Below are 15196 nucleotides of genomic sequence, written 5' to 3' on the forward strand. Positions count from 1 at the left end.
CTGTGCATGATCGGAAACAATATACAACAAAAATAAAATGGTCAAAAAACATGGTCTTTCCTACGAGAATTTTCGTACATTATTTCCTTCCTTGGTTCCAACTTTGCTGTGATACGAGGAAAACTGGATGATCGTTTACTCGAATTTCTAAAAGTTTGTACACAACTTTCAACAGACGATTCCGACCTTTTTGAACAAAAATTGGACAAACCCCAAAATCTTTTCTCGTATGGGAACAGAACAAATGATTTTCGTTTAATGTGTACTGTTTTGTACGATTTCCGTACGAGGAAAATCAGAAAAGAAAGACTGCGCATGACCAGAAACAATAAACAACAAAAGAAATGGCCTTTGTCATACGAGAATTTTCTTACATTATTTCCTTCCGCGGTCCCGACTTTGCTGTGATACCAGGAGGAAAATGGGACTATCATTCACCCAATTTTCCTATAGTGTGTGCACAACTTTCGAGGGCCGATTCTAAATGAAAGTTTTCAATGTGACAATCCCCAAAATTTTTATTGTACGGGAACAGAATGAACGATTTTGGTTTAATGTGTACCGTTTTTGTACGATTTCTGTACAAGAAAAATCAGAAAAGAAAGACATGATCGGAAAACAATGAACAACAATAAAAAAAAATGCCTTTGTCATATGAGAATTTTCTTACATTATTTCCTTCCTCGGTCCCGACTTTGCTGTGATACGAGGAGGAAAATGGGACAATCCTTCGCCCAATTTTCTTATAGTGTGTACACAACTTTTGACGGCCGATTTTTAAAATTCAAACCCCAACGCTTTTCTCATACGGGAACAGAACTAATGCTTTTCGTTTAATGTGTACCGTTTTTGTACGATTTCCTAACAAGAATAATCAGAAAAGAAAGACTGCGCATGATCAGAAGCAATAAACAAAAAAAAAAATGGCCTTTGAGAACTTTTATACATTATTTCCTTGCTTGGTTCCAACTTTTCTGTGATACAAGGAAAACCGAATGATCGTTTGCCCGATTTTCTTATAGTGTGTATGAGACTTATCAGTAGAGGCACGGGAAGATTTTTTTTTTGTTTTTTTTTAACCTGTCAAACAGTTCTAATAAAACTTTTTCATTGTTATATTTAACAGACCAAAAGGAAGAAAAAAGAAGAGAAATTAATTGCTAGAGTTTACACACACACGTACAAGCATGGACACTAAAAAGTAAGTGACAAAGGGCTGCAGATTGGCTTTAGAAATAACAATGTAATACAGAATGCAACTTTGTAAATGGTCGTTCCCTGATTGAACACTAGGTGGTAGCAGCGTCCTCAGCAAGTAAGCCAGGAGTGACATAGAAGGGGTCAGAGCTGTTCTACCTCCCCCTCCACTCCCTCCCCTTTCCAGGCGGGTTTATAATGGGATCCCAATGGAAGTGTTAATGCTTTAAACTTTGCTGCCGGTACAGGACAAGGCAAGAGCTACAGAGAAGACATCTGTGCCTGTCCACATACCATGCCTCCCCACTGCTTCTTCTAATATCCTCAGTCTTTCCACTTGCCTGTGTTCCCATCTCAGATAGAGGACAGAAAGAAAAAAAAAAGAACTTTCTGAAGATTTTTGCAAAACTTCTTTGCACCTGTCAGAAGAAGAGAATGAATGTGAGAAGTGTGTCCATGATTGTCACCTCCCAGGTCCTGCTTGTGCTGCTGCATCTGCCAGACTCCCAGAACCACAGAACCACTGGACCCAGGGTAAGTGGCCATCATTGTCCCCCTAATCTGCCCAGGGTAAGTGGCCATCATTGTCCCCCTGATCTGCCCAGGGTAAGTGGCCATCATTGTCCCCCTGATCTGCCCAGGGTAAGTGGCCATCATTGTCCCCCTGATCTGCCCAGGGTAAGTGGCCATCATTGTCCCCCTGATCTGCCCAGGGTAAGTGGCCATCATTGTCCCCCTGATCTGCCCAGGATAAGTGGCCATCATTGTCCCCCTGATCTGCCCAGGGTAAGTGGCCATCATTGTCCCCCTGATCTGCCCAGGGTAAGTGGCCATCATTGTCCCCCTGATCTGCCCAGGGTAAGTGGCCATCATTGTCCCCCTGATCTGCCCAGGGTAAGTGGCCATCATTGTCCCCCTGATCTGCCCAGGGTAAGTGGCCATCATTGTCCCCCTGATCTGCCTTCCATTCTGCTTCAGTATTGGCCAAGCAGAATTATTTGGAACGCACATCAAAGGAAAGGAAAAGTAGAAACCGTGGAATTATTGTAGCTTATGAGAAGAAAAATATTATTTTCAGCAGCGAAACGCCTCCCTTCCATGAGTTTTACATTCTTTGTGGTTTGTATAGAATGATATGTGTGGATGGAAAAAAAAAAAAAAAAAAAACGATCAATGTGTTATTACAGTATATGAATCACATAAAATAAATGAGAATGGAATATTTCTTCTGTTTTCATTTTGTTTTACTAGAAAACAAACACGACGCAGCCTATTTAATAAGAGTTGTAATTGATGGACTTTAAGGCATGGTGTTTGCGCATGAGCGTTTTTTTTTAATGTGCGTTTGTGCACACGCCTGAGCGTTTTTGTTTTAGACAATGGAAAGCTAGTAACTAGTGGAAGGAGAGGCAAGACATTACACATAAAAAATGCACGTTATACGTTTGCAAAGTTTTTCAGGTGCTTCTGTTTAAGCCTATAGGGGAAAAAATGTGTCTCTGCTGCAAAGAAACTCACTTTTTCACGCTTCAAGTGACAAGACACATGTAAACGAGTCCCATAGGATACAGTGGGAATCCTTGCGTCAAACGTTGAAGCTCTTCTAAAAAAGCATTTTATATCAACCCCCTGATTTCTCTTGTACCAAATTGCACTGTAGCTGTAATGTCTGCCTTCATTTTGGAAAACGCTGCGTAAACTGTTGGCACAATATAAATCCTGTGTAGTAAATTGCTGCATAAACATTTGATGCAATATAAATCCTGTGTAGTAAAGCGCTGCGTAAACTGTTGGCGCAATATAAATCCTGTGTAGTAAAACGCTGCGTAAACTGTTGGCGCAATATAAATCCTGTGTAGTAGAGCACTGCACAAACATTTGATGCAATATAAATCCTGTGTAGTAAAGCGCTGTGCAAACTGTTGGTGCAATATAAATCCTGTGTAGTAAAGCGCTGCGTAAACTGTTGGCGCAATATAAATCCTGTGTAGTAGAGCACTGCACAAACATTTGATGCAATATAAATCCTGTGTAGTAAAGCGCTGCGCAAACTGTTGGCGCAATATAAATCCTGTGTAGTAAAGCGCTGTGCAAACTGTTGGCGCAATATAAATCCTGTGTAGTAAAACGCTGCGTAAACTGTTGGCGCAATATAAATCCTGTGTAGTAGAGCACTGCACAAACATTTGATGCAATATAAATCATGTGTAGTAAAGCGCTGTGCAAACTGTTGGTGCAATATAAATCCTGTGTAGTAAAGCGCTGCGTAAACTGTTGGCGCAATATAAATCCTGTGTAGTAGAGCACTGCACAAACATTTGATGCAATATAAATCCTGTGTAGTAAAGCGCTGTGCAAACTGTTGGTGCAATATAAATCATGTGTAGTAAAGCGCTGTGCAAACTGTTGGTGCAATATAAATCCTGTGTAGTAGAGCACTGCACAAACATTTTGATGCAATATAAATCCTGTGTAGTAAAGCGCTGCGCAAACTGTTGGCACAATATAAATCCTGTGTAGTAAAGTGCTGTGCAAACTGTTGGCGCAATATAAATCCTGTGTAGTAAAATGCTGCGTAAACTGTTGGCGCAATATAAATCCTGTGTAGTAGAGCACTGCACAAACATTTGATGCAATATAAATCCTGTGTAGTAAAGCGCTGTGCAAACTGTTGGTGCAATATAAATCATGTGTAGTAAAGCGCTGTGCAAACTGTTGGTGCAATATAAATCCTGTGTAGTAAAGCGCTGCGTAAACTGTTGGCGCAATATAAATCATGTGTAGTAAAGCGCTGCGCAAACTGTTGGCACAATATAAATACTGTGTAGTAAAGCGCTGCGCAAACTGTTGGTGCAATATAAATCCTGTGTAGTAAACTGCTGCGCAAACTGTTGGTGCAATATAAATCCTGTGTAGTAAACTGCTGCGCAAACTGTTGGTGCAATATAAATCCTGTGTAGTAAAGCGCTGCGCAAACTGTTGGTGCAATATAAATCCTGTGTAGTAAAGCGCTGCGCAAACTGTTGGTGCAATATAAATTCTGTGTAGTAAAGCGCTGCGCAAACTGTTGGTGCAATATAAATACTGTGTAGTAAACTGCTGCGCAAACTGTTGGTGCAATATAAATCCTGTGTAGTAAACTGCTGCGCAAACTGTTGGTGCAATATAAATCCTGTGTAGTAAACTGCTGCGCAAACTGTTGGTGCAATATAAATCCTGTGTAGTAAACTGCTGCGCAAACTGTTGGTGCAATATAAATCCTGTGTAGTAAAGCACTGTGCAAACTGTTGGTGCAATATAAATCATGTGTAGTAAAGTGCTGCGCAAACCGTTGGCACAATATAAATCCTGTGTAGTAATGCGCTGCACAAACTGTTGGCGCAATGTAAATCCTGTGTAGTAGAGCGCTGCGCAAACTGTTGGCGCAATATAAATCCTGTGTAGTAAAGCGCTGCGTAAATTGTTGCCGAAATGTAAATCCTGTAGAATAATAATAATAATATCGCTCAGGTGTGAACCAGGATTAAACAATATTCAGATGACTAGAGACACAAACACTATGAAATTCCTTATCCAGAAATATGAACAAGAAACAGCCAACAGTTTGCACAGTGCTTTAGTGTCGGTTCACATTTGTGCGATGCGGGAACGCTGCCAATATGCAGCGTGATCCCGCATCACATCCGCACCTCTGGCAGTTCACACTGCCATATGCGATACGCAGGGGGTGTCAATTAAAAGTTAACGACACCCCCAGTTGCGATCGCATATCGCAGTGCGATCTGCAAGTTTGCACAGAATCGGATCGCACTATTGTGAACCACCATCCGATCCGATTCTGCTGCGGATAAAAAAAAGCCTCATGTGCGAGTTTATTGCGGATGCGGTGCAAATTCAGCCATACAAAGTGTATGGCTGAAATTCGCACTGCACATGAGATCGCATGTAATTTAGGAGCAGTGTGCTCCGAATTACATGCGATCTCCGCAATCGCACAAATGTGAACCAGGGCTTAGAATAAAGAGAGACAATACAGTTACAATAAAATTCAATACTAGAGGGTAAGGAGGATCCTGCTCCTCAGAGCTTACAATCTAAAGGAAATTGTATATTACCAACAGAAAATTTGGTGTAAGGTTCAAAACAGTTCTTATGCTGTAATACAATTGATAACACACTTTTACTACACTATTGCACAGCTGTATTAGAGGATACAAAGATATTGATCCAATCAGAATAACTTATTTCTGGTATACATCGTATGATTCAATGGGGGAGATGTAATCAAACTGGAGCACAGAATCTGGAGAAACTGTGCATGATAGCCAATCAGCTTTTTACTGTAGCTTGTTCAATTGAACTTTGACAATAAAACGTGGAAGCTGATTGGTTTCTATGCAGAGCTGCACCAGATTTTGCACTCTCCAGTTTTAGTAAATCTCTCCCAGTGCATACCTTTAGGTAAACCTACCAATGCAAAGCTAGTTTTTTAAAAGTTAGCTTTTGGATGCACATAAATGCTATTTTAGCCCCCCCCCCCCCCCCCCCGTTCCCAACGGTGCAATTTGACAGTTCCAAATGGCATGACACATCACATATTATTGGTGGCAATGGAACCGTTTTAATAGCTGCGACTTTGAAAAAGTACTTTTTTCTGATTTCACTGCAACTTGCATTGACTTCTGTTAAAAAAAAGTTGCAAGCCGCAGTGAAATCGGATGTACAAATCGTGCTGATGGCCTTTTCACACTTGTGCGACCTAAAAGTTTGGTGCCGCGATTTTACTGCGATTTTGCCTCGGCTTTGCCACGATTTTGACTGGACTTGAAGCAATGCCTATGTCTTTGGACCTCAAAACGCATTAAAATCGGACCAAAGTAGTGCAGGGACTACTTTGAAATTGTTGCCACTTGAAGTCGTACAGATATGAACGGTACTCATTGCAAATCATGGAGTACAACTTGTCATGCGACTTTGCAGTACCAAATTGCAGGACAAGTCGCACAAGTGTGAAAGGGGCCTAAATCATGCTATTTCAAGGTCGCATGGGTGTGTACGGGGGCTTCGTTGGCTTTTGGATACACATAAATGCTATTTTGCATGTCAAATTAACAGGGCTGTCCATAATGCGAACAATGGGGGAACATAAGGAAGTTTCCTATCGCAAGACTAACTTCTCTCATTTGAGTGTTGCGTGGTTACCGGATGGGATTTTTTTTGGTCACAAATATGCGCACATGTGACAAAACTGCCAAACCAAAAAGTCCTAATTTCTCCGGGTACTAAGCGCCAAGGTTTTCCTACTTGCTGCAGGAGCTGGCAGTCTGTTTAGAAGAACAGCTTGTGGAAAGATACATTTGAGCTGTGGTCAGATCTTGCCGGCGGCCTCAATGATCACAATGAGAGCAGATGATTCTTAGTTCTGACAGTGCATGGCGGACATGACCACAGAGGGCTGTCCATATCAATGTTACATATGATGATGTTGTCATTCATGGAAGTTCGGGCAGGGTTTTATTACTATTACTATAGCTTTCCGCAAGTTATTTGCTAGTAAGGTCTTTACCCAATGACAGATTGTAGCATACACATATATGATTGTACTATGTATGTGAAGGAGGTTTGATACATTATTATTTTTTTTTAATTCCATAATTTTTATTAGAATACCATACATATACAGAATGAAATCAGTTACGAGATTTCCAAAAATACAAAACAACTTGATACATTTTGATATAAAAGAACTCGATATAGTATCAGTATGTAGGTAATACCCAATTATTTGGAATCCCAGATGTGGGTTGCCATCTCCTGGATAAGACATAAAGAGTCGTGGGGTGGGACTATAAGGGTAACCATACATCCAAAAGTAGGTGGGACTATAAGGGCAACCATACATCCAAAAGTAGGTGGGACTATAAGGGCAACCATACATCCAAAAGTAGGTGGGACTATAAGGGCAAACATACATCCAAAAGTAGGTGGGACTATAAGGGCAACCATACATCCAAAAGTAGGTAGGACTATAAGGGCAACCATACATCCAAAAGTAGGTGGGACTATAAGGGCAACCATACATCCAAAAGTAGGTGGGACTATAAGGGCAACCATACATCCAAAAGTAGGTGGGACTATAAGGGCAACCATACATCCAAAAGTAGGTGGGACTATAAGGGCAAACATACATCCAAAAGTAGTAATTGGGACTATAAGGGCAGCCATACATCCAAAAGTAGGTGGGACTATAAGGGCAACCATACATCCAAAAGTAGGTGGGACTATAAGGGCAAACATACATCCAAAAGTAGGTGGGACTATAAGGGCAACCATACATCCAAAAGTAGGTGGGACTATAAGGGCAGCCATACATCCAAAAGTAGGTGGGAGTATAAGGGCAACCATACATCCAAAAGTAGGTAGGACTATAAGGGCAACCATACATCCAAAAGTAGGTGGGACTATAAGGGCAACCATACATCCAAAAGTAGGTGGGACTATAAGGGCAACCATACATCCAAAAGTAGGTGGGACTATAAGGGCAAACATACATCCAAAAGTAGGTGGGACTATAAGGGCAACCATACATCCAAAAGTAGGTGGGACTATAAGGGCAACCATACATCCAAAAGTAGGTGGGACTATAAGGGCAACCATACATCCAAAAGTAGGTGGGACTATAAGGGCAACCATACATCCAAAAGTATAAAAAATATAGTTGATTCAAAACAGATTCACATAACGTATCTGAATGCGTTCTATGAGACCTAGGTATTAGAACATTACAACACATATATACAAAAAAAAACCCAATAAAATGATCCCAGCTTGCAGTAGATGCTCATCAAGATGTGTGGAACGTGTAATGATTACATCTTCCATAGATAGGACCATCCTTGAGATGCAGGGACAACTCATTGGCCCACACTAGTGAGGTTCCTCGTGAGACGCTATTGGGATCTGGCGGCATTGGCACCCCCTCCATGTTCTAATATGGGCAGCGAAACCTCCATCACCGCAGCTCCATCTGCGCACACTCACCCCTTTTCTGCCAGTCAATGACTTTTACTCTACACGGCTTTCTCATCACTTGGAGCTTTTAAACTGGTATGCAACCTAATATTTTAAAATGATCTTGTATGCATCTAGATATACAAATGTCTAATAGAAAAGCTATATGATTGAAATAATATATTTTCTTATTAATATGGTTTAGGAAACCATAAAACTCTACACTGTATACCCCTGGGCCCTGAGGAAAGGTTTTTTCACCTGAAACGTGTCGGTTTGGAAGAGTTTTCTATTGATGTTCCACACAGCTTGATGAGCATCTACTGCTAGCTTTTTTTTGTACATATGTGTTGTAATGTTCTAATACCTATGTCTCATAGAACGCATTGAGATACATTATGTGAATCTGGTTTAAATGATTTAAATAAAATAGTTTTTATACTTTTGGATGTATGGTTGCCCATATAGTCCCACCCAGAGTTGTATAAAGTACTCGAAACCCAAACTTGAGTAAAAGTACAAGTGCTCGATCAAAAAATGACTTGAGTAGAAGTACTAAAGTATTCAACATTTTTTGTACTTAAAGCGGAGTTCCGGGCACAAAATCTATATTTTTTTTTGTGCCCGTCCGCTTGTTCCCCTTCACCTGAAAAGGAATTGGATAGTTAGGTTTTTTTTTTTTTTTATTTACTCACCTTGTAATTGAAGATCGAATATACTCACCTAGTCTTCACTTCCTCCCTCTGTGCCGCGGCTCCGCCGTCACTTCCGGGCTTGCACTGATTCCTGGGAGCTGAACGTCATCGCTCCCAGGAATCAATGCGACAGCACCGGCCCCGCTCGTCACTTCCGGGCGACGCCGCATTCCCCTGCAAAACAGCTTCTGGGCATGCCCAGAAGCTGTGGAGGAATGCGGCGCTGCACCGGAAGTGACGAGAGGGGCCGGTGCAGGCGCATTCTGGGAGAAGAAGAAGCGGAAGAAGACGCCGAAGAGGACCGCGCCGGCTTCAGCTGCCCACAAGAGAGATGGAAACGCTGTGGAAGAAATTTTATAAGTGAGTATTTCTTCTAAAAGGTAAGTGCCAACCGGGACAGATCAGAGGCTAGCCATTGTGGAATGTATTAGCCCTGACTGTCCCGGGGGTATGTTTGTTGAAAAATGACTTCTGTGCCCGGAACTCCGCTTTTAGTATTGCAAGTAGTTTTTTTAAAAATTTTGCTGCTCAAGTACTGAAAGTACAAGTACTGTGTTATGTAGTTATTAAAGAAAGAAGTCAAAAGTTTGAACATCATATTGTTTTTTATTATTTCAAATGCAGCTTTTATTTATACATACGGTAGCTTTTATTTTCGTATGCGCTGATAATACACATGTTTTGAGCTTCATGAAACCTGCCATCTACTGTTCTGGCAGTGGTAATTTTTATAATTGTAACGAGTAACTATGCAGCACAAAAAAATATATCGGAGTAGAAGTATTGAAATCATTGAAAAAATGTAGTGAAGTAAAAGTGGAAGTAAGAGAAAAAAATTCTACTCTAGGAAAGTACAGATACCGCCTTTCGGTACTTAAGTACAGTAGTGAAGTAGTTCTACTTAGTTACTATACATCTCTGGCCCCACCTAGTTAAGAGGTTTTCACTCTTTACGATATAGAACCAGTAACAAAAAACTGCCAATAAAATGTCCACCCAGACAGTCCTGCTGATCAATTGTTAAGTAATGGGAGTCCCTAAATATGGAAACAAACATCAGAGATCCCACTGGGTAGCCAAAAATGAGCAGCCGACTGGTCTTTTCTATTATTTTAATGAGATCCGTTTTCTTCTGAACCCTGTTATCGTCCTGCCCGGCTCACTTCCTGCCAAAGTAGAAAACTGTCATAGAGGAATAATAAAAGGAGACGTTTCAGTGTCTGTTACAACTTACAACACGCATTTCAAATGATACAGAACATTCCTTTGACTGAAGTGCCTAAAAAAAATGCCCAGACATGGGGGCTTCTAAGTTCTAACAGTTCCATCAGCAACCATCAGCCCCTGGAATAATCCTTTTTTTTTTCATCCGACATCCGCTGGATAGTGCATGCCAGGTGAGTTCCCATAGACCAGAGCCTACGGCTTATCTCTGCTTGGTCAGCTCAGATCAAAGCCATCACCTGAAGATTTTTGAACCCCTCCGACTGATGTCTTGAAAGCTGCCACTTGTCTGCTATGCGTGTTGTTCTGCCCATACACTGCCATATTGTCCTAATAAATGACAGTTTGGCTTGGATTAGTGTCAAATCAGATCACACATTTAGTAGATTGTGTTGAACTGGTTTGGTCATTTTGTAGTTAAATAACAACTATAAAGAATGCTACTCCAGATGTGGGCAAAGGACGCTATTAATGTTCTTTTTGCCCTCGGATGATGGGATTTTTTTGTCATAATACATTTAGAACAGATGTTAATCTTTTGACAAGTTTACGGGGAATTAGAGGTAACTCGGTGATGTTCCTTTCACACTTGTGTGACTTGGGACTGCATGATTTCCAATGAGAACCGTTCATATCTGTGCGTCGTTAAGTCACAGTGACTTCAAAGTAGTCCCTGCACTACTTTGGTTCGACTTTGATGCGACTTAAGGTCTATAGACCTGAAAATTACACAGGCATTGCTTCAAGTGGCATCAAAGTCGCGCTGCAAAGTTGCGTCAAAATCACGCGACTTTCAGGTCGTAGAAGTGTAAAAGGGGCTTTAGGCATAAAATGGGATACCTATGCTTATAGCTGACCATTGACAAGCAGATGTCCCATCAAGAATAATGGAAGGTAAGGCATGCCCTTGTTTTTAATTGCATCGCCAGGATGAGAAAATCTGCCGCAATCTTGTCCCTAGCTTGAATATTATTATTATACAGGATTTATATAGCGCCAGCAGTTTGCGCAACACTTTAAAACATAAGGGCAGACAATACAGTTACAATACAATTCAATACAGGAGGAATCAAAGGGCCCTGTTCGTTAGAGCTTACAATCTAACTGTGGGGAAGATCTGAGGGAGAAAATAAAAGTACAGTTGTTAGGTGTGGGCAGAATAGGCTTCTCTGGAGATCGTTGCAAAGCAAACAGGGTAGGAGATAATCAGATTGGGGTAGTGAGTTCCATAGGATGGAAGAGGTTTAGAAAAAGTCCTGGAGGCGAGCATGGAAGGAGGTGATGAGGGAGCTAGAGAGTAGGAGGTCTTGGGAGGAACAAAGAGAACAATTAGGTTGGTATTTTTAGACTAGACTAGTGATGTAGCTGGAGACAGAGTTGTGGATGGCTTTATAAGTTATTGTTAGTGTTTTGAATTTAATTTGTTGGGTGAGTGGCAGCCAATGGAGGGATTGGCAGAGAGGAGTGGCAGACGCTGAGTGGTTGGTAAGGTGGATGAGTCTGGCAGCAGAATTCATAATGGATTGAAGGGGGGATAGCCTGTGTAAAGGTAAGCCAATGAGAAGGCAGTTGCAGTAGTCGAGAGATGACCAGGGAGTGATCTAGGAGCTTGATTGATTGATTGATTACTGGTATTTATAGAGCGCAGAAAATGTACGCTTTACATACTGTACATTCACATTAGTCCCTGCACTCAAGGAGTTTACAATCTAAGGTCCCTATCTCACATGCATACATACACATACTAGAGCCAATTACCATATCGGCATGTTGTAGGAGCAGTGCCAGGACAAGGTCACCCAGCACCCAGAGCAAGGATGACAAACTGCGTCCACCCCCCCTTCCCATAGGGTTAGCCTCAAGGCGCCCCCCCATCCTTACAATAAACCATTGAGCCCAGGGCAACCGTCCCTCCTGTCCACCCCTTGTCCCGGCCCTGTGTAGGAGGAAGCAGTATTCAGAAAAAAACCCACACAGGCACAGGATGGAGATGCAAACTCCATGCAGATAGCGTCCTGGCCAGGATTTGAATCAGGGATCTTAGTCCCCTGTGATGCATGGATATAGAACTTCTGCTGAAAGATTTTGTCACTATCAACTTACAAAGCGATGATTGGTGTGTATATAACATGTTCAAAAATCTCTAGATGTCACAGGGAGGGATTCACTTTGTCACCTTCTAGCTAGCCCCTAAATCCTAATAATAATTTAGGCTCAAAAAACATTTATCAGGCCATCCAAAGACGCACTTAAGACACTTTTTAGTGCCGGTTCACATTGGTGCGATTCGGGAATCCTGCAAATCCACTGTGGATTCCCGCATCGCACCCGACTCGCAGGCAGTTCACACTGCCATATGCAAACCGCTGGGAGTGTCAATACAAAGTTAATGACACTCCCAGATCAGTTCGCATATCGCAGTGCGAACTGTCAGTTCAGACATGAATCAGGACGGATAGGTGTGAACACCCATGCGATCCGATTCTGATGCGGCCCAAAAAAGGGTCCTGTGCGACTTTGGTCAGAATGTGATGTGAATTCAGCCATACAATCTGTATGACTGAATTCGCATTGCACAGACATCGCATATGATTTGCAGAGCAGTGCAGTGTGAATCACATGCGATGTCTGACAACCCTATAGTGTGAACCGGCACTTAAAGCTCCTGCATGTGTGGGGAGCAGATCATGTACCTGACGTTCCGTGCTTGTTGGACAGCCTGGCCTTGTGTTGCCCTATGCGATTTCTTTGAGCAGTAAATGGATGGAGCTGTTGTCAGCTAGATCCTCATAAACACTCCACAGGGTATGACAGAAAGTGCGACTTTAAAAGTCATCCGCTGTCAGTGTTTCACAGGGAATCTCTTTATCACGATGCAATTACATTGGATGTATGCATTACATGCACCTTATAATGCCATCATAGGGCATCCTTTTTATGGCTTATTAAAATCTCACCCCAACACATTGCATTGCTGACAGTCCTTATTAGCACTTCCAAGTCCTTGTCCAGCTAAAGCTACAATGGATTATTAGGTCTTTGATAGAAAAAAAGGAGAACACTTTTTGGGACTTTTCAATACTTTATACAGCTGAAATTATAAGTAGACCTACAAGCAACTTGAAAAGTCTATGTGAATCTATTCCTGAAATGTCAAAATGTGCAACAATGATATATTTTTTCAGGAAAACCTTTTATCATTAAAAAGCAGTCCCTGAGCTTCAATCAGTGACTTTGCCTAGGTTGAGATGATGACATCAGTCTGCTGCAGGCAGGAGGAAGCATTTCCGCAGTCTCTTGTTCTCAAGCAATCAGACTGAAACATCGTAGCTTGGAAACTTTGAAGGTGAGAGGCTTCTGCAGGGGCTGATTTGTGTTAGACATTTGTGAATACAGTGAAGAACTGCTCAGGTATTAGATTAGACATGAATATGTCATCTGTAAACCTATATCTGAGTTCAGAAAATAGATGCTGATTCTGGATAATGCCTGAACAAAGAAGGGGCCATCTTTCTGGAGAGAAAAGTGGATGAAGCATTGTTAAGAAGGGGAAATATAATCCGTGTAAGAGGTAATGATACCTGGAAGTGCTACACTTACACATTATCTAGCATGAAGCAAAGACATGCGAAAATATACCTGATGCTAAGTTTGCTTTAAAGCCCAACACTGGAGGCACAATCCCTGCCCCCGCACTGCAAGGGTTAAATGCTTGTTAAGTCTTGAGAGTTGCAGAAGAGGACGAATTATTATCAGTATTCAGGATTTATATAGCGCCAACAGTTTGTGCAACGCTTTACAATCTAAGAAAGGGCCAGTCTTTGGGGGCCGGACTGTGCCCTGTGGGAGTAAACAATGTATCATCTTTGGTATTAGAGGGAGAAATAATTGGTGTCAGTGGGAGGAATTGTGCCCCATTGTTGGTGTCAGTGGAAGGAATAGTGCCCCATTGTTGGTGTCAGTGGAAGGAATAGTGCCCCATTGTTGGTGTCAGTGGGAGGAATTATGCCCCATTGTTGGTGTCAGTGGAATAGTGCCCCATTGTTGGTGTCAGTGGGAGGAATAGTGCCCCATTGTTGGTGTCAGTGGAAGGAATTATGCCCCATTGTTGGTGTCAGTGGGAGGAGGAATTATGCCCCATTGTTGGTGTCAGTGGAATAGTGCCCCATTGTTGGTGTCAGTGGGAGGAATAGTGCCCCATTGTTGGTGTCAGTGGAAGGAATTATGCCCCATTGTTGGTGTCAGTGGGAGGAATTATGCCTCATTGTTGGTGTCAGTGGAAGGAATAGTGCCCCATTGTTGGTGTCAGTGGAAGTAATAGCATCCCATTGTTGGTATCAGTAGAAGGAATAGTGCACCATTGTTTAAGTGGCAGGAATAGTGCCCCATTGTTTAAGTGGCAGGAATAGTGCCCCATTGTTTGTGTCAGTGGATGGAATAGCGTCCCACTTTTTGTTGCCAGTGGCAGGAATTGTGCCTCATTGTTGGTGTCAGTGAAAGGAATAGTGCCCCATTGTTGGTGTCAGTGAAAGGAATAGTGCCCCATTGTTGGTGTCAGTGGAAGGAATTATGCCCCATTGTTGGTGTCAGTGGGAGGAATAGTGCCCCATTGTTGGTGTCAGTGAAAGGAATAATGCCCCATTGTTGGTGTCAGTGAAAGGAATAGTGCCCCATTGTTGATGTCAGTGGATGGAATAGTGTCCCATTTTTTGTTGCCAGTGGAAGGAATAGTGCTCCATTGTTAGTGTCAGTGAAAGGAATAGTGCACCATTGTTGGTGTCAGTGGCAGGAATTATGCTCCATTGTTGGTGTCAGTGGAAGAAATAATACCTTTAAGGGACGGATAAAGGCAAGCAAAGGGCCACATCTGGCCCCAGGGCTGCAGTTTGGAGACCACTGTATATGTACTGTGGAACAGTACATATACAATACAATAACATACAAAAGGGTTAAAAGGGCCCTGCTCATAAGAGCTTACAATCTAATAGGGTGGGGCAAGTGGTACAAAAGACTATAACTGTAGGGGATGAGCTTAAAACCTTGAAAGTTCCGTTAGTTGGAGGCGTGAT

General features: G+C 42.1%; 1 protein-coding gene across 11 annotated transcripts in view; it reads left to right on the forward strand.

Annotated features, from left to right (window-relative positions):
- Positions 1 to 1410: 1410 nt before the first annotated feature.
- The window catches only part of SMOC1 (SPARC related modular calcium binding 1), a 321506-nt gene continuing 307720 nt past the window's right edge, over positions 1411 to 15196 (forward strand). For all 11 annotated transcript variants that reach the window (XM_082242604.1, XM_082242601.1, XM_082242606.1 and 8 more), the window contains exon 1: positions 1411 to 1731. In XM_082242604.1, coding sequence (XP_082098730.1) covers positions 1633 to 1731 — 99 coding nt within the window. In that variant the 5' untranslated portion in view covers positions 1411 to 1632. The remainder of the gene's footprint in view (positions 1732 to 15196) is intronic.

The sequence above is a fragment of the Pelophylax lessonae genome (genome assembly GCF_965119305.1).
Source record: "Pelophylax lessonae genome assembly, chromosome: 13".
NCBI lineage: Eukaryota > Metazoa > Chordata > Amphibia > Anura > Ranidae > Pelophylax > Pelophylax lessonae.